The sequence below is a fragment of the Colletotrichum destructivum genome, chromosome 1 (genome assembly GCF_034447905.1).
Source record: "Colletotrichum destructivum chromosome 1, complete sequence".
Lineage (NCBI taxonomy): Eukaryota > Fungi > Ascomycota > Sordariomycetes > Glomerellales > Glomerellaceae > Colletotrichum > Colletotrichum destructivum.
This window is the reverse complement of record NC_085896.1, coordinates 5,057,157-5,079,846: the sequence shown is the minus strand read 5'-3', so window position 1 is coordinate 5,079,846 and position 22,690 is coordinate 5,057,157. Positions and strand designations below refer to the sequence as shown.

At 49.8% G+C, this 22,690-nt stretch overlaps 8 protein-coding genes across 8 annotated transcripts; 3 read left to right on the top strand and 5 right to left on the bottom strand.

Moving 5' to 3' along the window:
• Nucleotides 1-4,481: 4,481 nt before the first annotated feature.
• CDEST_01540 (Putative Zinc finger C2H2-type) lies at nucleotides 4,482-6,351 on the bottom strand (the record flags this gene model as incomplete). Its single annotated transcript, XM_062917699.1, has 5 exons — nucleotides 4,482-4,923; nucleotides 4,995-5,243; nucleotides 5,317-5,762; nucleotides 5,927-6,005; nucleotides 6,281-6,351. 5 exons carry the CDS (start codon nucleotides 6,349-6,351, stop codon nucleotides 4,482-4,484), a joined length of 1,287 nt encoding a protein of 428 aa, XP_062773750.1.
• Nucleotides 6,352-8,233: 1,882 nt separating this feature from the next.
• CDEST_01539 (Putative gfo/Idh/MocA-like oxidoreductase, NAD(P)-binding domain superfamily) lies at nucleotides 8,234-9,420 on the bottom strand (the record flags this gene model as incomplete). Its single annotated transcript, XM_062917698.1, has 3 exons — nucleotides 8,234-8,751; nucleotides 8,816-9,041; nucleotides 9,097-9,420. 3 exons carry the CDS (start codon nucleotides 9,418-9,420, stop codon nucleotides 8,234-8,236), a joined length of 1,068 nt encoding a protein of 355 aa, XP_062773749.1.
• A 1,146-nt stretch (nucleotides 9,421-10,566) lies between these two features.
• CDEST_01537 (uncharacterized protein) lies at nucleotides 10,567-14,435 on the top strand. The gene is made up of 7 exons (XM_062917696.1): nucleotides 10,567-10,741; nucleotides 11,050-11,143; nucleotides 11,218-12,100; nucleotides 12,190-12,716; nucleotides 12,776-12,849; nucleotides 12,916-13,035; nucleotides 13,117-14,435. Exons 1-7 carry the CDS (start codon nucleotides 10,683-10,685, stop codon nucleotides 13,154-13,156), a joined length of 1,797 nt encoding a protein of 598 aa, XP_062773747.1. The 5' UTR covers nucleotides 10,567-10,682; the 3' UTR covers nucleotides 13,157-14,435.
• Nucleotides 13,390-14,335, bottom strand: CDEST_01538 (Putative hydroxylase/desaturase AsaB; the record flags this gene model as incomplete). The annotated part of the gene is made up of 2 exons (XM_062917697.1): nucleotides 13,390-13,924; nucleotides 14,055-14,335. 2 exons carry the CDS (start codon nucleotides 14,333-14,335, stop codon nucleotides 13,390-13,392), a joined length of 816 nt encoding a protein of 271 aa, XP_062773748.1.
• Nucleotides 14,436-15,328: 893 nt separating the features above from the next.
• On the top strand, nucleotides 15,329-17,064 carry CDEST_01536 (Putative heterokaryon incompatibility). Its single transcript, XM_062917695.1, has 2 exons — nucleotides 15,329-15,491; nucleotides 15,548-17,064. Exons 1-2 carry the CDS (start codon nucleotides 15,410-15,412, stop codon nucleotides 17,023-17,025), a joined length of 1,560 nt encoding a protein of 519 aa, XP_062773746.1. The 5' UTR covers nucleotides 15,329-15,409; the 3' UTR covers nucleotides 17,026-17,064.
• Nucleotides 17,065-17,457: 393 nt separating this feature from the next.
• CDEST_01535 (Putative major facilitator superfamily, MFS transporter superfamily) lies at nucleotides 17,458-19,335 on the bottom strand (the record flags this gene model as incomplete). The annotated part of the gene is made up of 7 exons (XM_062917694.1): nucleotides 17,458-17,618; nucleotides 17,714-18,016; nucleotides 18,075-18,297; nucleotides 18,363-18,451; nucleotides 18,530-18,734; nucleotides 18,789-19,059; nucleotides 19,121-19,335. 7 exons carry the CDS (start codon nucleotides 19,333-19,335, stop codon nucleotides 17,458-17,460), a joined length of 1,467 nt encoding a protein of 488 aa, XP_062773745.1.
• A 590-nt stretch (nucleotides 19,336-19,925) lies between these two features.
• Nucleotides 19,926-21,164, top strand: CDEST_01534 (Putative TauD/TfdA-like domain, taurine dioxygenase TauD-like superfamily; the record flags this gene model as incomplete). The annotated part of the gene is made up of 4 exons (XM_062917693.1): nucleotides 19,926-20,012; nucleotides 20,060-20,448; nucleotides 20,501-20,575; nucleotides 20,627-21,164. 4 exons carry the CDS (start codon nucleotides 19,926-19,928, stop codon nucleotides 21,162-21,164), a joined length of 1,089 nt encoding a protein of 362 aa, XP_062773744.1.
• Nucleotides 21,165-21,514: 350 nt separating this feature from the next.
• Nucleotides 21,515-22,001, bottom strand: CDEST_01533 (uncharacterized protein; the record flags this gene model as incomplete). Its single annotated transcript, XM_062917692.1, has 2 exons — nucleotides 21,515-21,693; nucleotides 21,794-22,001. 2 exons carry the CDS (start codon nucleotides 21,999-22,001, stop codon nucleotides 21,515-21,517), a joined length of 387 nt encoding a protein of 128 aa, XP_062773743.1.
• Between the last annotated feature and the right edge of the window lie 689 nt (nucleotides 22,002-22,690).

The following is a 22,690-nucleotide window of genomic DNA, read 5'->3' as shown; positions in this document are numbered from 1 at the left end:
GTAGGTGGATGGTTCTTCTTGTACGCTGTCCTATAAAACTAGACTGACTGGTTGTTATCCTTAGGGTGGATGATCTAGTATTCTTATTGTTTTAGGGGTTTTAGGTTTTCTTCTTTAGAGCTAGATGCAATGTAGGTTTTGTAGTACTAACTAGGCGTGATCCTGTAGTTAGGTGTGTCTTTTGAATTATAGTCTAAGCCGTCTAGCCCTTGCAGGTAGTTGCTTGCAGCGCGTTTGTACGCTTTTCTCTGTTGGGGGGTCTATGTTTGTGGGTCTTGAGGGTTGTCTACTGCAACTTAGTTGAGTGTAGTGATCTCAATCCCTCCTCCTGGTGTTAATAGTCCTTAGAGTGTAGGTCTCTTGACTTCTTTAAGTTGTCCTGTCTGGAGTATTTTGTTAAGTTGCTTGTTGATTTTGCATGTAAGCTTCTGACTGGGGCCCCTGCGCATTATTGCAAGAGTCTTTAGTTGTTCTTAGGTTTTCTTTTTCTTAGGTGTGTTGTCCTTTATAAGTCCTTTTCTTGCGTTAGGAATCTTTTGGTAAAGAGCAATCCTGCAGGCTTGTTGTAGAACGTTAACACATTGTTGTTAGTGTTCCTTAGGGGTTTTGTATATCCCTATCTTCTTATAGCCTAACTAGGTTATAGCTAGAGTCTAGGGGGTCTTAGGGTACTATCCTAATTGTTTTTTGCTATTTTAGTAAGTAAGGCAGTTGTTATTGTAGCATGCAGTCTATAAGAGTAAGGCGTAGGGGATGTCTTTGTTAGCAATGTTGATTTGTCAGCCTTTTTTAGGTACTAGTTAGAACTGCTGTCTCTTAGGTTGTTAGCATTCTTTAGCTATATGTCCTAGCCTGTTGCAATTGTAGCACTTGAAGTCTTGTGCCTTGTTGTCTTTCTGGGCTACGCTGAGGTCTATGGGCCTGCTGTGGTGTCTATAGGCGGTGCTGTTGCAATTCTAGTTGTTCTGCCAGTAGTTTCCTCTAGGGCGCTTAGCTTGTCTGTTGCGCTAAGGGTGGTTCTGCTGGAATTGTTGTTAAGGTTGCTACTAGTACTTCTTAGCTAAGTTAGCTGGTGCTTGTCTCTTGCCTCTTTCTTTGCGTTGTTTGTAGAGGTAGTTGTTAATCTTAATAGCAAGTTTGGCGTACTAAAGGAAGTCTTTTAGGCAATTAAGCTTGACAATCTTATCCTTGACTTCATCCTTTAAGTTACTGTAGAACATAAAGATCTTAGTGTCTTCAGTGAGCTTAAGCTGAGCGCAGAGTCTTCTGAATTCTGCAGCGTAGGTAGTAGCAGACTTGGTCTAGCGTAGGTAAGCTAAGTCTCTTTCTGCTTGTTGTAATTCATTAGGATCCTAGAACAGGGATTTCAGGGCGTCTTTAAATCCCTGGAAATTAGCAAATATGTCCCTAACTTTGCTAGAACAATAGTTAAGGGTCTTATTATTAAGATATTCTTTAAGGAAGGGTTTAAACCACTAAAGGGCTTATCCTTACAAGAAGGTTGCAGCATAAATAACTCTTTTAGTTCTACTGCAAAAGTTTCTCTAGTAGAAATTCTAATAGTTCTTAACTTAGATAAAGAATCCCTTAAGTGTCCCTAAGGTTCTGTTATAGGTAATAGGTAAGTTGAGCTTAAGTTTCTTACGTCTATCTACTAGAGTCTGGATGATGTTGGCTATAGCTTGGAGGGTCTAGACCTCCTGCTAAAGGGATGTAGCTTAGTCTGCTTTGTTCTTTAGAATCTTAGTTTGTTCTATAAGTTTGTTAATAAGTTTCTAAGTAGTAGCTAGGTTGTTGTTGTTTTGTCCTAGCTTAGCGCAAATCTAGTTGTAGACTTTGCTAGTAAGAGAGACTTCTCTGTTAGTGTTAGGTTAAAGTTCAGGCAGACAGAAGTCCTCTATAGTCTGGTTCTCTACTAACTCCTAGGTGAGGTTCTAGGCTTGTTGCTAGCCCTAGGAGCTGGAGCTGGAAGTGGGAGTGTGACAAGTGGCCATCTTGTTAATACTGTTTGTTAGCTTTGTAGGGTTAACTTACTGAATAGGAGCAATTAAAGTGTTATAGTTGGCTTTCTGTGGTAGTATCTATTAGCAGAAGCTGAGGCAATAAAGCTGAGGAACAGTGCTGTAAGTTGTGCTGAAAGGATTAGGTCTTTAGAGGATATAGTGATTAGTTGTATACTTAACAAAGGGCTTGTAACATTAGTCACTAGTAAAGGGTGCTAAGAGTATCTAAGGGGATAACTACAAAGTTAATTGCTAAAGAGCTATAGAAGGTAATCTATTTAGGTAGAATAAATGTCCTTATATCCTATTCTTCTTATTAGTATCCCTAAGGTCCTATTAGTATCTTGGTGGAGTGATTAAGTGTAGTGGGCCTAAGGTGAGCTGCTTACTTGGTGATCACCTTGGGTGATCACCTTATCTTTTGATCATTTTCTTATCATTACGTGACCTCCCATTGTTCTTCTGTTCCGATCCGTAAGCGCCGTCAGCATGCATATGAAGCGTGCTGTCCCCTGTTTCTTTGCAAGGGGTCGTTCCAGGTGGTTATGTTAACCAACGCTTTTCGGGTCGTAACAGTATGCAGGCGCACAGCGCAGACTAAACAATAGAACAGAAGAACTAGGGAAGGTTATATAATAGATTAGTTTAGATTACTAGTAATCTAATGCAATCCTGCACTAAGGATTAGTAAACTACTAAACTAATCTAGCACTAAGGATTACTAACAGTAGAAAGTAATCTAATTACAACACTTAAGGATATAAAGACATTTATTTTATATAGATAGATTACCTTCTATAGCTCTTTAGCAATTAACTTTGTAATTATCCCTTAGATACTCTTAGCACCCTTTACTAGTAACTAATGTTATAAGCCCCTTATTAAGTATACAACTAATTACTGTATCCTCTAAAGACCTAATCCTTTTAGCACAACTTACAGCACTGTTCCCTAGCTTTGTTGCCTTAGCTTCTGCTAATAGATACTACTACAGAAAGCCAACTGTAACACTAGACTATTAATCCTAGATAGGTATAGGAGCTATATAACAACAGACTTTATATAGTTATGCTATATAAACAACATCTATCTACTATTCTTACTGCTATACACCTCCTATATCCTCTAGCTACTAGATTAAGCAGTCTTTAGCCCTCTAAAGGCAGCTTATAGAAAGAAGCTTAGATACCTTAGTTAATAGAATAACTCTACTATTGTAGGCAAGAGGAACTTCTTAGGCTGTTATTATAAGGCTACCCTTACAGGTATAACAATTAAGAACATTAGAAGTAGCTAGAAATAGATAGAGTTATAGCCTATCTTTATAGCAAAGCCTCTAATAAGCTCCCTTCTGCTCCTAACAACACTAAAGCTATTAGCATTATTAAATTAAGTTAGCAAAAGGCAGTCTAAAGGTAAGGAAGGCAGGGAAGCTAAAGGATAGGCATCTGCGTTGTCTGCAGTAGTGTAGTTAACGCTAAGGAAGATAAAGGATCTAGCTAGCCAACTAAAGCTATTTACAGAGCTAGATAATAACGCTAGTACTTAACGCCTCCTTTTTATAAAGGTAAAAAAAGGCTTCAGCAAGCAGGCCTATAAGCTAGCTACTGCCTAGCACAAGCTGGAGCTTCTACAGGCTTAAGTGACTAATACTGCAGTTAGAAAGAGGAAGGCAGTCTAGCTAGATCCTAACACTAAGTTTGCTACTATCTCAGACGTGCAGAAGGCGCAGGTTGAGGCTAGTGAAAAAGAGGATACTGCAGGTGAATCCAGCGAGTCTGATTTACCTAGTGAAGCTGAAGACTGTATTGTAGTGGCATCTAGAAGAGGGCAGTAATTAAGTGAAAATAGTGGTGATGCTGGAGATGGCTTCATTTTTGGGTGTCCGCATGTGGGGGGTGTCCGAAAGTGGGTATGTTGACTTAATCAGAAAGGACAGTGCCAAACACTCAATCGTCATATTCAACTTTCAAGACCAGGTACGGCATAATATCCAAACACGCCAGCATCCAGAGCAACAGACATTCGCTGCTTGGGCACTCAGGCATCCAGTTTATTTCTTTTCTTTTGCCAATGAAGGAGTTACCTTGAAGCAACAAAGCGCAGCAAAGTTCTTTTATATAACTTCATCATCACAGTCGATGGCATTGAGTAGAATATGAACGGAAGGCAAAGGGTATTTCTGATTATATCTTTTTGGTCGGTTTCCGTTGGGAACTTCGAACTTGCTGACCGTCTACAGCTTCATCAGACTGAATTATCTGAAAAACCAAGACATCTGCCATGATCGGAACTTCGAACTTGCTGACCGTCTACAACCTCATCAGACTGAATCGTCTGAGAAACCAAGACATCTACCATGATCGAATGATAGGCGACACCCCATCTGCTGCTCCCAGCCCATGTGTCTATAAGTCAATGCTTCCCAAAATGCCACGAGACCATGAGGGCGTTGCTGAAACGCTCTACCCCCGGGTCCTAATGTACAGTCAAAATCAGGGTATCTTGATGGGCAAAAGGTGCACCTTCCACATGTTGCCCATCCTTCTCCTCCTTTGTAGTCCTGGGAGCGAAAGCCTTGAAAGGGGGCATCGCGTCAGGCCATTGGCAAATCAGCGCAAGCGAGTGGCCTTGCTCAACCTTTCGGTCATGTCGCGGGAGAATGCCTCCGTTGCGAAGAACCACATCGCTGCGCCGAGGGTTCGTGACCCATAGATCATCTAAGAAACGTTCATGTTCGGCCCACCGGGTCGGAAATACGGCGAGTTGCCAACTAATACCAACGAACGGCTCGTTCTTGCACCCTCCAAGATCGGTGAGGGTGTCCCAGTGGTTCTGCTTCATTTCGAAGTACTTTTCCTCTTTTTCGGTCGTCCGCGCCTCCGTCCCTTGCATTTGGTGTTGAAGTGACGAAGGAAGTCTTCCTGATTGGTAAACACAAGGCGGTGGGACTGAACCTCGTCGTCTGTTCTCTGTCGCAAGCAAACGTACTGCTTGCTTCCTTGACGGCAGTTCTTGAAATGTTCGTCGACGCGGTCTTCGCGCAGGATCTTGCCGCATCGACATTGAACCTGTCGGCGGTCGAGGTTCCTGCGGTGTTCCGTCCACTTGTCATGATTCATGCTTCTGAAGCCGCAGGGACACGCAAACTCGAGTCGTGGTACCTGGCAAAGGCCAGGCGACACGCCCAAGCAGGCGTCGCAAGGGCATTGGCAGCGATGGTCCGACTCAATATGTATGCTGGAAAGTCATGTTGTTAGGAGTGCTTCCATGTGGTAGCATGATAGAAATGACGAGGAATAGAGGCACGTACCGAAGTTGCAGAATGTCCGTGAACTGCTTTGGACATCGGCGGCAATACACATGGTCGATACCATCCAGCGCGGAGCACGCTGGAGAATCATGTTGCAACGTAGCCAGAGACTGCTGGCTGGTGGAAGAGAAGGGCGTGGGAGTTGACAGAAAGGTCGATAGGGTCCTAGGAGACAAGGAGTCTCCTGGGCTGACAAGAGAAGGAGATGGTGTAGTGCCCGCCGAGAACGGAGAGAGTTCGGTCGACGGGAGAAGCAGCTGAGAAGATGAGCCTGAGGAGCATTGCGAACAATCATCGACGCAGGGTCCTATGTGGACTCCGACGGTGTATAGCCATTCTCGACTCAAACCGTTGCTCCTAGCAGCAGGCCTTTCACGGCACAAACCGCCTAGAGCATCAGCAGGTCGACGACGCCGGCCAACTACATCGCCATCGTCATAAGACACCTCGCGCAAATAAAGATCCACATCAGTTCCCTCGTTGTAGTAAGAGTTGAAAGCGCATCGCCATATTTCGTCCCCGAGTGGGTCGAGGTCATTTAGCACTTTGTGATGATCATATTCCCTCTCTCGAATGACGAGCGGGCGGAGTCAAGTCTCCGCCGGCGCACCTCGACAAGGGGGTTCGGCGTCGTTGTCGGCACCGGGTGAGAGAGGGAGAGCCTCGCGGCCCCGTCAGCACGGGACGGCCTAGCATGAGAGAAACACGGAGGTTAGCGTGGTGTTACACATGCCACAAAGAAGATGTAATACCTAGCCGCGGGGGATCGCTACAGGAAGCGAAAAACAGGAGATCGAATGGTCAAAAATGGTGGTGATGTGAAGCGGTGGTGATCGAGTCGCAAGAGTGGGGTGGGAAACACAAGAGCGTGAAGGCGGGAGTTTAGAAGAAGCGCAGAGTCGGACGACACTGGCCTGGACCAAAGCCCCGGTGGGATGTTGGGGTGAAAACGACCGCGGCGTACCAAACAGGAGAAGCAGCCGGGTTTATCAACGCTGGAAAGGTCACCTTGTCTGATTTGCTTGGGCGACCCATCGGTGTGCCTTACGATGGGTCGCAGAGGCGCAGAGCAAGAATCATAATGTACGTCATCCCTCCTCTTGTTCCATTTGGCAGAGGCATACGAGGGGGTTGACATGGCCGGTTTTCTGTTTGGTCACTATTCACCCTGGGCCGGTTTTCTTATTGGCTGATCGACCAGATATCATGGCTCACTAGGTACAGTTGTTAGTGCCAATGGACAGGAGAGTCTCAGTCAGGCCAGCAGTTGACGATGGAGGTGGGCTTGCAGACGTGGACCTGCAGCATGCCGAGTCCTTCCCCCCCCCCTTGTAGTTGTCGAGTCTGGCCCATTTTCTAATTGGCTGGTGCAAATGCTGTCTGGTTGAAAGCCTCTGGCCGTTATTTTCATTGGTGATAAGTCCATACATGCAGCATACGTAAGATGTACCTCTGTTAGGCCCTGCATCGGGCTAGTTCAGAAGTGAAATGGCGGCAGGGATAAGGGGTACGCTCGTCAACGCGCATGCATGGAAAGCCCTTCAGTTTCCCATCGTTTGGGTTCGATGTGTTTGTTTGTTGGTCTGGCCTATTTCCTCGTTGGTCGAAACATCAACTAGGCCGGTTTTCTGACTGGTTAGACACGACGTCTGGCATGTAAAAGTGGCTATTTGTTCCAGGCCTCCATCACGTCCGGTGCTGGTATTCAAATCTTTCATCAAGCAGTGTGAAAATTCACCGAAGTCATCCTGAGACACGTGATGACTTGTTAGCTCCAATGCGGCATGATATACCTTGTTCGAATGTACCTGGACTTCACCGTGACCCCTCTACCCGTGCAGCAGTGTTCCCAAGGGCAGCTCGGCTCGCGAATCCCAACAGCCCAGCCCGCCATACTCACTCTCAGATGTTATTGCACTTTGAGCAGGCCGTTTATCTGATAGGCTCCTACAATATTAGGGTGCAACTAGAGTTCCGTGTACATTTTACTAGAGCATGATGTATATGCCGCCTTGCGTAGGGTCTGCGCTGTTGACGTGTGTTTTATCCTTCCGTTGAGAGGCGGTTGACGACGGACCATAAGGAGGAACTCGGGAACTTGGCCACTCGATAGTTTCAGCTTCCTTACTCGAAACCACGATTACTTAAAGACTTGTTCATCCCCTAGAAGTTCGTCTGCAGCCCACAGAGATCAATCACATCATTAAGCTCATCAGTACACAATCAGTTGGCTGCCACGATCAAAACCCGGTGTTTTCTGACTCGGGATATCCTCGAAATCATCTAAAGTTTATTTTTATGTATATCCTTCCCCAGATTCTCATAAGCAAGGTCTCTTCCATGGCTGGGAACACGGTTCAGGGCGCCCTCCAGGAATACGTGGAAGGTAAGTCTAGCCCGGTGAAGCTATATTCGATCTCCAGTCTGACACAGGCACCCTAGCCCAAAGGAAGGAAGGTGGGATATCGAACTTGACTCAATGGCTATCAAAACATTCTGAAGACGAGCCTTGGAGTCAATTCAGTCTAAGAACGCGCGGAGCAGGGGAGAATATGCAAGTTAGCCAAGGTGGCTCAGGCAAGGACACCGAGCCATTGTCAAGTGTAAAGATGAAGTCAGGCGGCGGTTCAAAGTCGAAATGAATTATGGGCAAAAGACAAGAATGGGTCATGCAACAAGGCCATTAGGACTTCAACGAATCTTTCGGAAAAAATTGGAGTTTTATTTTAAATCATGCCGAGGAATTTCCTTGGTCTTCCCCCAAATTCCCACTCGGCATATGTTAAAGCTCAGGGACTAGTCACAACACGGCTTAGAAAGGCATAAAGCAGTACCCTCTTGGGTGTATCTGGGCTTCTCATTCATCGAAAAACATATTACTTCGCTCATCCATTTTTTTTATCTAGTCCAAAATCATCTACAGCTTCGCCTGCTTGTCCACGCGGCGGCCGATCTCGTCAAAGTACAGCTTCTTCCCTGTCTCCAGAGCCTCCTGCAGGTAGGACCCGATCTGCACGGCCTTGACGGCGTTGGTGAGCTTCAGCGGTAGCCTGGTGTTGTCGAGCGCGGCGGCGGTGAACTCGTTGGCCTCCTGGACGAAGGCGTACTCGAAGCGGCCGTAGTAGTGGGCCGGCACCTCCCTCGTGATGCCCTGGGGCCCATAGTAGTTGACGAAGTTGGCCTGGGGGTTGCCGTTGACGGTGAGCTTGCCGCCGGTGCCGATGAGCTCGGTGGTGTCCTCCTGGCCGTGAGCCATCATGCGCGAGTTGTAGAAGTAGGCGATCTTGCCGCCCCAGAACTCGACGATGCCGACGGCGTTGTCGCAGTCGCCGTGCTCCTTCAGCTCGGGGGAAACGGCGGTGATGCCCGAGGCGGAGACGGACTTGACCTGCGAGTCCTCACCGAAGAACCACAAGGAGAGGTCAATGTCGTGGACTGGACAGGGCTGTTAGAATCTCATGCTCATCTTCAGCGTTTGGGGAGGGGGGAGGGTACGAACCACTCATGTCGACGAAGCATCCTCCGTTGAGGGCGGCGTACTTGACAAAGAACCCGCTGGGGTCGTGCTTGTCACATGTCTGAGACCTGATGATGGAGGGTCTGCCAATCAAGCCACTCTCAATCTTCTCGAACGCATCGCGGTAAGAGGCGTCGAAGCGCCGAGAGAACCCGCACATGACCTTGAGGTGAGGCTTGTGTTGGGCGGCGGTGATGACCTCCATAGACTGGGTGGGACTGATCAGCACAGAACTGAAATGCGGATCACGTATCCGGGCTCACCTTGGCAAGGTCGAGAGAGATGGGCTTCTCGCAAAGAACGTGGAGGTCCTTGTTGATGGCTTTGATGGCCTCCTCGGCATGGACCTTGGTGACGGTGGCGATGACGACGGCCTGGAGGCCCTCGTGCGTGAGCATCTCGTCGTAGTCGGTGTACAGCTTGACGCCGTGGGGCTCGAGCTCCTGTCTTGCCCACGCGAGCTCGTTCTGGTCGGGCGTGAAGGCGGCCACGAGCTGTGCCCGAGGAGTGCGGTGCAAGAAGTTGATGGCGTGACGCTTGCCCATGCGGCCGAGGCCGGCGGCGGCGATTCTGAGCTTTTGCACCATGATGAGTGTGATGGGGTGGCCGGTGAAGATTGAGAACGGGCTTATGGAGAGATTTCAGACTCAATGGGTATCAAGGGCAGGACAAGTAATATAGAAAGAGAAATAGAGAGAGGATCCTGACATCTATCTGGTTTACTCAAAAGGACGTGGCCGAACGTGCTCGTCCTTTTATATGATTGAGCAAGCCAGCCGGACGCACAAAAATGGAGATTTTTTCCTCCCCGCCCAAGTATCGACGTCAATACCTCCCTTCACAAATTCCTGGAGTAACCTATCATCTGGTGTGTCACTACGTTCAGGAAACTGGTAGCGTAAGCTGCCACGGCTAGAGGCTCAAGCTGCTGCGTATGACAGCAAGAATAGTCAACATCAGGGACCAATGAAAACGGCCAATTCCCTCCAGAGGTTGCCAAGCTCGGGAAAACTTTGCCTTTGACGGCGAGAAGGGCAATAATTGCGCGCTCTCCGCGACGATCCCGAACGCGGGGAAGCGGGTCCGGGGGCCTCACCCCCGAGTCAAGCGGGATAAATGTATTTTCGGTTCATCGTAGGGCTCATAGAGCACTAAGATCAACCGGGAAATAGATTCCGTCGGGCTTCGTTGCCCGGATACTGTTTTGGAACATCGTGAGTTCTTAGGATACCCGCGACTTGACTGTGGGCACGATGGGCGATTCTGGCAGTAAATCCCGGGCGCCCTATAACAGCAGAGCCAGTTTGAAGGGATCAACGGCTGCGTAGCTCCACCGCATCCGGTCAGAGTTTCAGGGACTCAGAAAGCGCAGCAAAAAGTCTGCTCATAGTAGATAACCTTGGCTTTCCAAACCGCTTCCACCCGTCACAGACTCGCCTGTCTTCTCATCAAGTCGCTTACTTACGAGGGGGCCCAAGCCTGAAAACTGAAACGATGCAATGGCTGGCCAGAAGACACGACATAGTATGAAGGCATCTCGCTGATGGGCTCAAGATCAAGAGCTCAACGCTCAGCCCGGAGACTCTCGGGATCTTCCCCGAGTGGTCCCCAGTTTGCTTCCCCCGCACGCACTCAAAAACTTACCACATCTGTCAGATACGGATAAAATGGCGCGACGAGACCCATCTCTCTCGCTCCCTTTCTCCAGTTTGCTTTGGTTTGTTTTGGAACTCCTCTGATCGATTCTCCCCCCCACACACAAACATGCTGCTCCTCATCTGAGCTCCAAGCCTGCCCACCACCGCGCACACAGCTGCACGCACACAAACAACCTAGCGGCTGGGTTCAAATGCCCACTTCGGGGAAAGGACCTGCGAGGAGGCCGGGCTGCGAGAATTGTCGTGCCAAGTGAGTCTATCAATCTCTCTCTTGCCTCTGTCGGTAACATGTTCCGACTGCGAGATCCAATATTGTGGGGGACTCGCGGGGGTGCAGAATCCCGCGCGCTGAACAGCCAACTTTCGATCTCTTTTTTTAATTCACAACGCCGCGGGCACACACACGCATGTGGCCACTTGTTGTTCACTCGGCTGATTAGGCCATTTTTCTTAGACATATTAAATGTAAGTGCGAGGGTACACATCTGGGGCTAATATCTGCCCCTGTACCACAACCTCTGCCATCGTCGTGACTGAAGCTGACCGACTGGTCCAAAGGCGACAAAGGGGCCCCCTGTGGGCAATGCGTGAAAAAGGGCAGGGACTGCCTCCGCGCCACGAAGCTCAAGTTCAGGCCCATCACAGGGCCAAGGTACGCGTTCTCAACACATAACTAACCCCTTCCAATCTCACCGTTGCTGAAATAAACGACTTTCTCTTAGGGAGGCCGGTGACAGTGTTAGACACCGTGGAGAACCGCAGTATGAGTTCTCCGAGTCGCAGAAGTGGTGTCGGTTATCCGGCAAGAGACTCAGGTTCATCGACGAAACAGCCGAAATCAACAGCATACACAATGAGGGGTCCGATTCCGAAGACGACACCCTCTCTGAGGTAGATGCCATCCTGACCAGCTCTACGGCACCTACCACATCGCAATCCGTCATCAAAGATGCTCGAAATGCCCATGTGACGCCGTTAGAAGACAACGGCCCAGTCTCGATTCCGGTCACACGCAGTCGCGAGGAACAATCGCTTCTGCCCATCGAGCGAGGGCAGCCCTATCCCTTGACGAGTCTACCAGCCCTGGAACCCCAACCCGCATTGCGGCGTCTGCCATCAAATTCCCTGAATCTGAACGATCTCGCTCAAAACGTCTCCTCAAACATCCGAAGCCAGTTCTCAGGGCCGATCGGCTCCATCAGTGACATCGGCAGCGGCAGCTCGGCCGAGGACCCGAGCCTTCCGGAGCCGCGTCGGACCTTCGACGGTACCAGTCTTCCCCTGAGAGACCGTCGCGAGGCCTACTTGGTCCGGTTCTTCGTCGACCACATCGCAGCGCCTTTTGACTTCGGAGATACTCTCAACCGGGTCTCGACGTTGATCCCGCAGTACGCCGCTCTGAGTCCCGTTTTGCTCAATGCCGTTCTCGCGCTGGCAGCCAAGTCCAACGACCGAGAGGATAAGCTGGCTTTCTTCGACAAGCCGGCCAGTCGGTATCATGATATCGCCGTGGATCTCCTCGAACCGGTCTTGAGCGACTCGCACTCCGAAGTTGACGAGATTCAGTTCGCAGCGGCTGTACTACTGAGGATCTATCAGATTATCGACAGTACGTTCGTCGACTTCCCTCAGTCCAGCCGCCGGTGTTATGACCCTCCCTCATACCCGTTTTTTACGCAGCTGACTGGAGCATGATAGCCGTGCGGGCCACGGTACAGGCACCTCCCGCGATACTGAACTTCCTTACTTCACGCGTGAGGGTACCGGAAAAGGGCAGCCTGTTGGAAGCAACAATCTGGTCTTGGATACCCGCTGAAATATTCCGGTCCGTGATGCGGAACGAGCCACTCAACCTATGCTTCCTAGAACCCATCAACTTTGATCGCTCGTTGGAACCGGCGGATGACCAGGTATGGGCGTTTCGAATGATACTGCACACTATTGACATCTTAGACTACGTATTCGGAGAGACTAAAGATCCAACGACATACGGCCAACTCGCTTCATACGCCGCCAGGTGGATCAGAGCAGCGCCAGACTCGTTCACTCCGGTGTTCGTACAGAGCCTGCCGGAGAACGAGTTCTTCCCGGACATTCTACTCATCAATGATTCCGCTGTGCTGGGGAACATGTACTACCAGCTAAGCCGAGTACTTCTGACGATGCACAACCCCGACGCACCGCGACTCTCCAGACGCTCGTCACGCGCGGCTCGCGTAATGCAGGTTCGCATCCCGCGCTCGACCATCACCCGGTTTTTGGGGAACTAAAGATCATTCTATAGAACGAGATATGCACCGACGTGAAGGTAATTTGTGGGATGGCGGAGTCGATCAGTGACTGCAACCCGGCACATATGTGAGTCTTCGAATTGGCGTTGCTGAACTGGTCGCACAAAATGATCTCTGACCCTTTTATTCATAGAGTTGCCAGCATAGCCATCGCACTCGCAGGAACCCATTTTACCATTCGGGAGGAGCAGGTGGAGTTGTATAAACTCTTCTCTAAAACAGCGACGTACTTCTATTGGGACATAGGCTTGGTGTGAGTTATAAACAGTGTCTGCGGCTCATTGACGCTCCCCCAACGGCCAACAACTATCAACCGTTAACACGTTCCACGCAGTATGAAACGCTTAAGAGAGGCATGGGGTTGGTCCGAATAAGCTAGCCCGTTGCTATTTGCGTCTATTCCCATGGTTTGGCTCCGGCCACCGTGGATCTTGAGCACCATCGTGGTATGTCTCGGCAGACTGATTCTGAAAAACGCTTGAAGAGGTAGACCAGGCTACATTGCTGTGTTCTTACCGCCTCGCAATCGATTATTTTCGCACAAGACTTTCTCCCTCCGGACTCTTGCCAAGGGATACTCGGAGCGAGAACGTGAGGCAGACTGCTCTCAGTAAACGACAAACAATCTGACCTCGATGCTCTCCCTCGGCTCCTTTGGCGCCGGCCCAGGTAGTGTGAAAGAAGTGTGTCCCACCACCTGGGCACCCCCGGAATCATGCTGCAGGAAGAGCAAAACCTCCTCGGGCGTCTGGTCCGCCATGTACCACCACTCGTGGCGCCTCCCGGCGTCCTGCGGCCTCTGCAGCCAGTAGCCCTCGACGCCGGGCCCAACCTCGGGCTGCGGGACGGTCAGGTAGTCCTCCCAGGCCATCGAGGCTGTGTCGGCCACGGTGACGGGGTTCTTGCGCACCGTCTTCAGCGGCCTCCACGCGTTGACCATCTGCCAGTGCTTCCCGTTGTCGTGCACATCGGCGTGCATCTCCGGGCAGTCCCAGCTCATCAGAATGGGGGCGAATTTGCTGGTCACGTCGACGTGCGGCCTCCGGGCCGGGCAGCGATGCTTGCGGGTGTAGGCCATCCCGTCCTCGTAGGTGACATTGCGCACCACGTGGTGGAATGCCTTGACAACAGACGCGCCGAGCCTACCAGGTGAGGCCAGACTCATCAGCGCTGTACTATATCGTGCTTGTATATGTGCATGGCCAAATGTAACCAAAGGTCATGCAGATCTTTCCTTGGGGGGAGGAGGGGGTGAGGTTGATAAGAACATACTGCTCTTTGACCAGCTTCTCAAGCTCCGGGAAGTACGTGGTTTTCACTTGGTCGTCGTCCAGGTAGTCAATTTCTGGAGGGCCGGCCAGTCGCGCGTATTGGAAGCCGTTCTTGGGAATAGAAAACTCTCGATCCGCTGCTCGGGCGTTGCGGACCTCGGCCGGCTGCAGGTCGAGGAACTCGGCGTCGTGAGAGAACATTTGCGCATGGTTCGGGATCTTGCCTTGGTCGTCGCGCCGGACGTAGGGGATATCCACGGTTATTGCATCGCACGTCGCCATCTTTTTTTTTTTGGTGCTGTGTAATGACGTGTGTCTGCTCTTTGAAATTAACGAAACCTTCCAGCGATTAAGTCGAGACTCTTGTGTTGTGCTATGGAAAGTCATATATGAACACGTTTTCCGGAGGAAGCGCCGGGGAAGCCTTAACTACGCCCATTAATGGTGGTCCGCTATCTGTCCTATCTGCATCGCATTATCTCAACTCATGCACGAGTCATCAACAGTCCGCCTAAACCTTAATAGATTAGGAGTTTCCCTCATAGGAAGCTGTGCGAGGAAGTACGAAGAAGAGGATGTGGTCAAGAGTCAGTGCCTCCGTGAGACATGTGTGTCCCTGAAGGACATGGCAACCTCACGCAATCATTACGACTCTCCCGATTCATCTTGTGCTCCACATAGAAATACTGCTCGCGGATAGTCATGTGTTTTAACACGCGATCTTGTCCCATTTCCTTCACCCAACTCTGCCCTATTGGCCCACCAAGTCAACATATTCATACGAAACTATTTGCCCAGAACGCTCGCGATAGGATCGAGGTAGGTTTGAGAGACCAGGTGCCACATTGCAATTCAGGTAGGGGCAGCTAATCGTTTACGCGATTAGAGGTTTTTGGGTGAGATCCACCTCTACTAGTTTTCCTGGGATCAAGGCTGATTCTGCCGTCAATATCCGACCCCATTTTCATTTATATAATGGAATGCTACTCGCAGCACACTGTTGGCTTACTGTTCGCATTTCCTAATGGCAATCGAATAGTTCCTTGCGAACATACCCGGCTCGTCCGCCCCCACATACCCGAAGTCGCCCGTCTTTAAAGACGCTGGGTAATAAATGATCCGACCAAATGTGGCATTTGAACCACATACATAGGGGGGTACATCCTTCAGATGCGTGGAAACGGCGTCGTCAGATTGGCTATGCTGTACGTACGGTACATGCATGTAAGCCCAACAGACCATCCCTCGGTGCCTAAACTCGTTGTTATTTGAAGATGACGCTCTGTTTTCTCCCTCGCCTTCTCTGATTCTGCGGACAATTGCACTTTCCAAGAGGAACTGTTGAGAACAATACCTATGTCTGGGGAGACGATCTTCACGTTGGAGAACAACCCGAGGGTAAATGAGTATGGACATAATCCCGACAGATCCGCTGACGGTGAGCCTCCTTGGACCCTACTGAGGGCCTATTTGGAGTTCTCTCTAACAATTCAGAAAGCGATGTAAATGGATCCCCACTTCGATGGCGGCTAGCCCTCCATGACCTCTCGCGATGCACTCAGGAGCACGCTTCAAGTTGCTATAACCCGGATACAGTCACCCTACCGACGCGGCTTCTTGACATTACGGGATATCGCAAAAACAAGATACGACTAGTGACAACAGATGGAAGCATTGTTGACAAGAGATACGTCGCTCTGTCTTATTGCTGGGGCACGTCGAATACCTTTACGTTGTCTAAAAAGACATCGAATGATTTCACGCTGGGGTTTTCGCCCTCTTGCCTACCACCTACTTTGCAAGACGCTGTCCGAGTCACGGCAGACCTCGGTATTACTTATCTATGGATAGACGCTCTGTGTATCTTCCAAGATTCGGATGGGGATTGGACAACCGAATCTTCCAAAATGGCTAGTGTGTATGGCTGCGCATTTGTTACCGTCATCGCCGCCAATGCTGGAGATTGCAGCAACGGCTTCTTCCAACGGTCCATGGACAACAGTGCGGCCGTAGGCAACCGAAAACACACCTTGAGTTTCTTCAAATCCAGAGACGAGATCATCTCATTCCAGGACGAGCCCATCAATGCCCGGGCTTGGACCCTCCAGGAACTGGGGCTCTCCCCACGCCGCCTCGTATTCTCAACCAGTCGAACGGTTTTCACGTGCTCCCAGGATTTGAAAACTGGTCAAGAACGCAACCTCTTCGGCAAGAGAATTTGGGTTGGGCTCAAACCGGTTGTAGATCTGGGCGAATGGGGTCTGGTTGTGGAGAACTACAGCTCCCGGAACCTCACACACTCCGAAGACAAGCTTGCGGCCCTCGCAGGGCTTGCTGAGAAGTTCCATCACGCTTCCGGTGGCGAGCTCGGGAAGTATGTAGCAGGTCTCTGGGAAGCGGACCTGCCTCAACAGCTTCTCTGGCGTCGTCGGAACCCATTCAACCGCTACCAGAAAGCTGCCAAGAACGAGAGACCCGAAGAGTGGAGGGCGCCGACGTGGTCTTGGGCCTCCTTGGATGGTAACATCGACTACACGTTGAACGTCTTGAGAGTTAAAAGATTCGACAGGGCAGTCGTGATGTCAGTAGATGCTCCACCGGCGTCAGAACAGAATGTGTTCGGAAAGGTAACCAGCGGCCAACTCACTATCCGTGGCCCAAGTATGGTGTCACGAACGGCGGAAGGACTCGAAATTGGCCCCGTGCCAAATGAAGGAGGCCCATCCACATTGACCCGCAGAGGTCAAGAATTCGTGACTGTCGAATTCGACATAGAAAGTGACGTGGACAAACTCAGTCAACCGACAACAGAACTACACTTTCTCGCCATGATCAACAATCCCAAAGAGTCGTATGGTTTGGCCCTGAAAAGAATGGGAGGGGATAAGTTTCAGAGAGTTGGTCTTTTCGTACCAAAGAACAGCTCCCAGTGGCTTCAGGAAAGCGAAATGGCTGTCTATACCATCGTCTAGATGTAGGTTTGACCACTAGAATTTGATATTCTCTGTCCAGTTCTATCGTAAACCTAACCACTGCAAGTCCATGGTGATCTCCAATAATGAAGAACTTCTTAAAGTCTTCACGGCCCTTCTAGACGGCCTAAGTAGCAATGTGATGTAGTCCTGCTCCGATTGATATCGAGTGAGAACGCTTCACATGGCAGACAAACTTCTGTCAAGTATGCGGTTTTTTCCCCCCACATAGTCGCATCAAAGCGTTGGCCAGGTTGTGGATTTGATGGCGAAACGTCAAATGTCGTTGTTGAAGTGCAAGCTCCATGTTACTGGACTCTGTCAACGCCTCTCTCTTGCTCAAACCCGCGAGTACTGTCGCCCTGCCATATGTTCCGGTCTGTCCCTTCCGTGATTTCGGTTTCATACAGATGCGGGTTTCGTTTCCTACAGTCATGTTAGCTCAGTCGTCGTCACAGGTTTCGAAACGTACAGATCCCTCTTGTACAGGTAGTCGAGCAAGTAGATTCCTATGATAGCAAGAGCGCCGAACAATAATAACACTTCGTAGCCGTATTTATACTTGGGTGCGTCGTATGTCGGAAACATAACCACTTGTCCAGCGTGTTAGCTTTTGAATCATTGCGTAGAGTGAGCCGGAGAGTGAAGGCCGACTTCGAGCCTTCTCGACTGGGTGTTTCCGACTTACCAGGCATCCAAGCACTGAAAGTGTAAGTGAATATGTTTCCTGTAGCAACGAGGAGCTGTCGGAGGTTGGCATTCCATTGAGTGATCTCATGCCCGTAGCTGATCACTACAGGCTGCGCCGCTCCGCCCGTGTAGTTCAGATAAAAGGCGGCGAGTAATGCTGCCTTTGGCACACTCCAGACTGACAACACGATGTTCGAAACCAGCACGAGTGCTTGCACGAATACAACGGTCAACACCCGACTGCCCGTTGCGTCTGACAGCCACCCCACCGAAAAGGCTGCCACAATCTGAATGGCATTGCCTAGCGGTAGTGTCTTGTTAGCACATATGTTAAACACAATGTAAAGCTTTAGACTTACCAATGGTTGGGAGAATGTTTGTCTGCACAACGCTGTAGCCCTCTGACTTGAGATAGAGATTGAAATAACCTGTACCAGATCCAGCTTCAGCAACCATGAGATAAGGCAGAATGAATGCCCAAAGCTGCCACGATGTGTATATCTCCTTGATGCCCTTCAGCGTGAGATTTGATGGCGGCTTCCGGCCCATCTTTTGAATCCGTTGCATGCCGTACTCGCGATCCTGTTATCCAGCTATTAGGTCTTGAAAAAAAACCAGTCATTCCTACAATTTGGCCAAACGCTCACTTCTTGCTTCAGATAGAAGGCTCTGGTGTTATGGGGCAGATCGGGGAGGGCGAAGAATCCGTACAGAGCAATCGGTATAGAGATGACTCCTGGAAAGATGTCAGCAGATTTCCATCATTTGAACACGATGATTAACCTGCCATCCATGATGAACAACCATCTCCAACCGGACAAGCCAGCTGTCCCGTTCATTCCCGTATACAATCCAGCCTGGAGATAGCCGCTGAAAATTCCCGCAATAGCCGCCGTCTGTTCGAATAAAGCCATCCGCTTGGCGAGTTGCGTCCTGCCGTACCAACTGCCCAGAATGCTGGCGAAGCCAGGAAACGAGCAAGATTCGAGGAGTCCGATGAAGAAACGCAAGGCGTAGAGCTAGGTGGTTGTGAGCATCTTCCACTGCATCCCGAGGCATGATATGTGACCAACCGTTTCCACGTTTTTGGCACTTGCCATAACCATTGTCAAAGCAGACCAACCCAGCTCGCAAGCTGGTATCCAGATGGAAGGACGGACCCATTTCAGCTGTATCATCTGCGCCGGTATGGTACCAATGATGATGCCGATGTTAAAGTAGGTGTTTAGAAGATTTCTCTCGTTGCCGTAGAGCTCTAACTCCTCCTGCATCCCGCTGATGAATGCGTTGCTGTAGTTGTTTTGGTCCAGGTACTTGATGAAATAGCCCAAGAGGACATAGGAGCTAGTCTTTCTGTCAGTTCAAAGAACACCATTGAAATTAGTCCACAGGATATTGCACTTACAAAAGGAAAGTGTCCAACTTTCGAACGTATTTTCTTTCTCTCGGATCATCCCCCCATATCTTGCGTGAGAAGCTCGAGAACCGTCTATCACGCGGCGTCCCGGAGATTTTGGCCTCACCCTCGGGTTCAGTAAAGACCATTGCGTCTTGTTTTGTGCCGTAGTTCGAAATGGTACGATCTTGCAATAGCGGAAGTTTTACCGATGACTGAGACATTTTGAACTTGAGCTCCTGATGTAGAAGTTCCTCGGTGACTGCTGGATAAATGTGTTCGGTATCTCTTCTATCATCAGCACGCAATCGCATTCGATGATGGTGAAAAGCTCCGAAGACTGATCGAGGCCAAGTGGCTTCGTGTTTCCCCTCGCGTGTGCTCGAGATTCTCGGAACTTCTCCGTGTGTGATATGCATATAGCACACCATAAGCCAGCAGTTGACGAAGGCACTCGTCCCTGGTTCAGTCGACGTCCGGAAATCAAGAGAGTGTCTCAAGTGCGAGATATTTCATCAGCAAAATCTTGAACATGGCAGAGCCGCTGCAGGAGCTGTCTATGCTGAAGAGTAAGAAGACGCGTGTGGAGAAAGATAAGACCGAAGTCGCAGCCCCGACTCCTGACCAATGTGGCGGTGGGAAGATTATGGCGAATATTCCGGGATGATGTCGCGACACGAATGCACCGCATCGCGTGCTTATACGGCTCAAGCAATGAGACACGTCCGAGGTAGTTAAAACACATACACTATCTGGCGTTTGCGACTGACTTTAAACCAACAAGTCAAAAGAGAATTTTCATCCACTGTTCATCATGGCAACAGACGTGTGCACTACAACGACAGAAGCTCAGAAGCTGCAGCTTCGTGGCGAGACTTCGATCAACTATGAAGAAGAAAAGGTATGTTTTCCGGCCTTTCACCAATATCGCCGTTCTAACAGTCCTAGTATCAATATGAAAACTACTTGCCGCACTTCGTCCCCGGCCTCCAATCCCCTCTCAAAGAGTTCAGTCACGTCGATGTCGGACTAAGGGCAGACCCTGAGAAGACGTTCCTGCTGAAAGCTCCAGGAGTGACCCACGAAGAGATCACGCCGGCAATCGGGACAGAAATCCATGGAGTTCAGCTCAGTCAACTGGACTCGGCGCAGCTGGATGAAATGGCGCTCCTGGCAGCAGAACGCGGAGTGGTCCTGTTTCGAGACCAAGATTTTGCCGACATTGGCCCCGAACGTCAGAAACGCTATGGGGAGCATTTTGGACCTCTTCACGTTCATCAGATGGGTGGTCAGATAAAGGACTATCCCGAACTGCTTCCAGTATATCGGGACTTTACGTGAGTTCTTTAGAGCTAGGGTGGGGAAGTGGCTCACTGACGGATATCGCAGAGCCGGCGCTGTTGACAACGAAATCAAGGATAATGTGACCAGCGTGAAGTGGCATAGCGACATGAGTTATGAGATGTGAGTTTCCACTGATTGGGAGTATCGGGATAGAAGATTAACAAGACGCAGCAATGGAATGGGAACCACGACATTTCTCGCGTTGAATACACCCCCCTCTGGAGGTGACACCTTGTATCTTTCCACAACGGCCGCATACTATGCCCTATCCGATACTTATCGTACGTTGCTTCACGGCTTGAAATCTGTTCACTCCGGCTTCTCGCAGGCTGCGGTGCACGATCATAGACAGCGGTACATCAGGGACCCCATTGAGACCGTCCATCCCATCGTCCGCATCCACCCCGTCACCAAAAGGTTGTCCTTGTACATCAACCGGCTATACACCAAGAGGGTCGTGGGAATGAAGCAGGAAGAAAGCGCTTCGTTGTTGGGGTTCTTGTTTGACCACATCGAGAGGGGGCAGGACTGGCATCTGCGAGTGCACTGGAAACAGGGAACGGTCGTGGTGTACGACAACAGGAACACGCAGCACTCCGCGCTGAGGGACTTTCGAGTTGACGAGGGAATCACGCGGAGGCACATGCTTAGGATCACGCCGCAGGCCGAGAGGCCATACTTCGAGGATCTAGGGCGCCTGAATTCATGACCTAGCGAGAAAGGACCAGGACTACGCGCTATCAATGACAATAAACCAGTTTTTCCTACCCATTGCGTACAACCAGACCACGGCAAAAGCTGCAACAACAACATACAGTATGCCTGCAGAGAACTGATGCTAAGACTGTGGAAAATATTCAATAAGCAAGCAACGTATTGTGGTAAGGACTGTATTGGAGTAATCAAAATACTAAATGATTGTATGTCACCGTGATTGACATAACTGCCTTTGCACCATCAAACCAAAGAAACTTACAACACACTGCTGGTCTGCTCTTCTCAAAGCTAGTTTCTGATTTTTAATCATTGCCTTCGATCCAGGTCTCGTTGTAAAGCTTTCTAAACGTTGCACTGGAAGCTACTGAACTTATCGTTCCAGGCCTCGCTCAGCCAGTTGACGCGCCCAGAGGAGCTAGACCAGCCTCCCCTACAGCTCGTGTCCCGGAACAGAAAACAGTACATGCCTCCCTTGACCTCGTAAGAGGAGACCCTGTCGTTGAAGTCCGGACCGATGTGGTCTGCGGGTAGAGTCAGTGGGTTCCAAATTCTACGTTCAATTTGGGCCATGCGTCGCAGCATTCGTGGGAGTTAGGCAAGGTAGGTTCAAAGAGCACTCACAGCACTTTCTGTCCGGGATAGACCAGGTCTTGCAAGGACCACTCAAGTCTTTGTCCATGCAGACCTTGAGGGTTTTGGCTGCGCCAGCCTCAACGGCTTCGACAACCTCAAGATCCCCGACGGTTCCTTGCTCCCCCTCAGTCGGTGCGGCGGCGACGAGGGGCAGCATAAAGCTGAAGGCGAGTACGGTGAGCTTTTCGATCTGCATGGCGATGATATCAAAGTTGGTACAATGGGAACTGTCAGCTTTATTTCGTAAAGTCTGATGAGTAGAAGATGATTTAGAAGTTGTGTTGATGCCCCAGAGTCGAGAAAGGACCAGCAGAATTAAGGTATTTTATACCTTGTCTCTTCTTCTTGTTGTCTTCCCTCTTGTCGAGTATGCAACCTTGATCATGTTCCTACACAGCCCAGTGAAAACGTCAGCAGCTCAGAACCAACAGAGACGGGAGCCAGGATTCACCATACAAAATATACGGTTACCAGTCAAGTGAGGTACTGTTTCCTATTCTGTCACAACGATACTTTCTAGTGCTTAGTTCTGAGACTTCGTGTCATACTTGAATAGCAACTTTCGGTACAAATTTCCGTATCAGCCTCATAGGAGGGCGAGTGACTCTTTCTTTTCCCCGAATTCAAAGCTGAAAACAGCTCTTGACTAGGCATCAATCTTCAAATTTCAGAAATATTTGGTTAAATAGGCGGTATCGTATCAAGTCATATTGGATCTGAAGAATTGTAAACATCGTTGTCGTCTTACTTTTGCTTCGGCGATCTGCAGATGCGAGGGATCGTTGCAAGGCTGCAAGCCAGTGAGCATGACGGTGCCTCCAATCACCGTTTGTGCCCCATGTCAGCCTCGACCCGATCTTCTGTTTAACCAAGTAGTATGCAGGG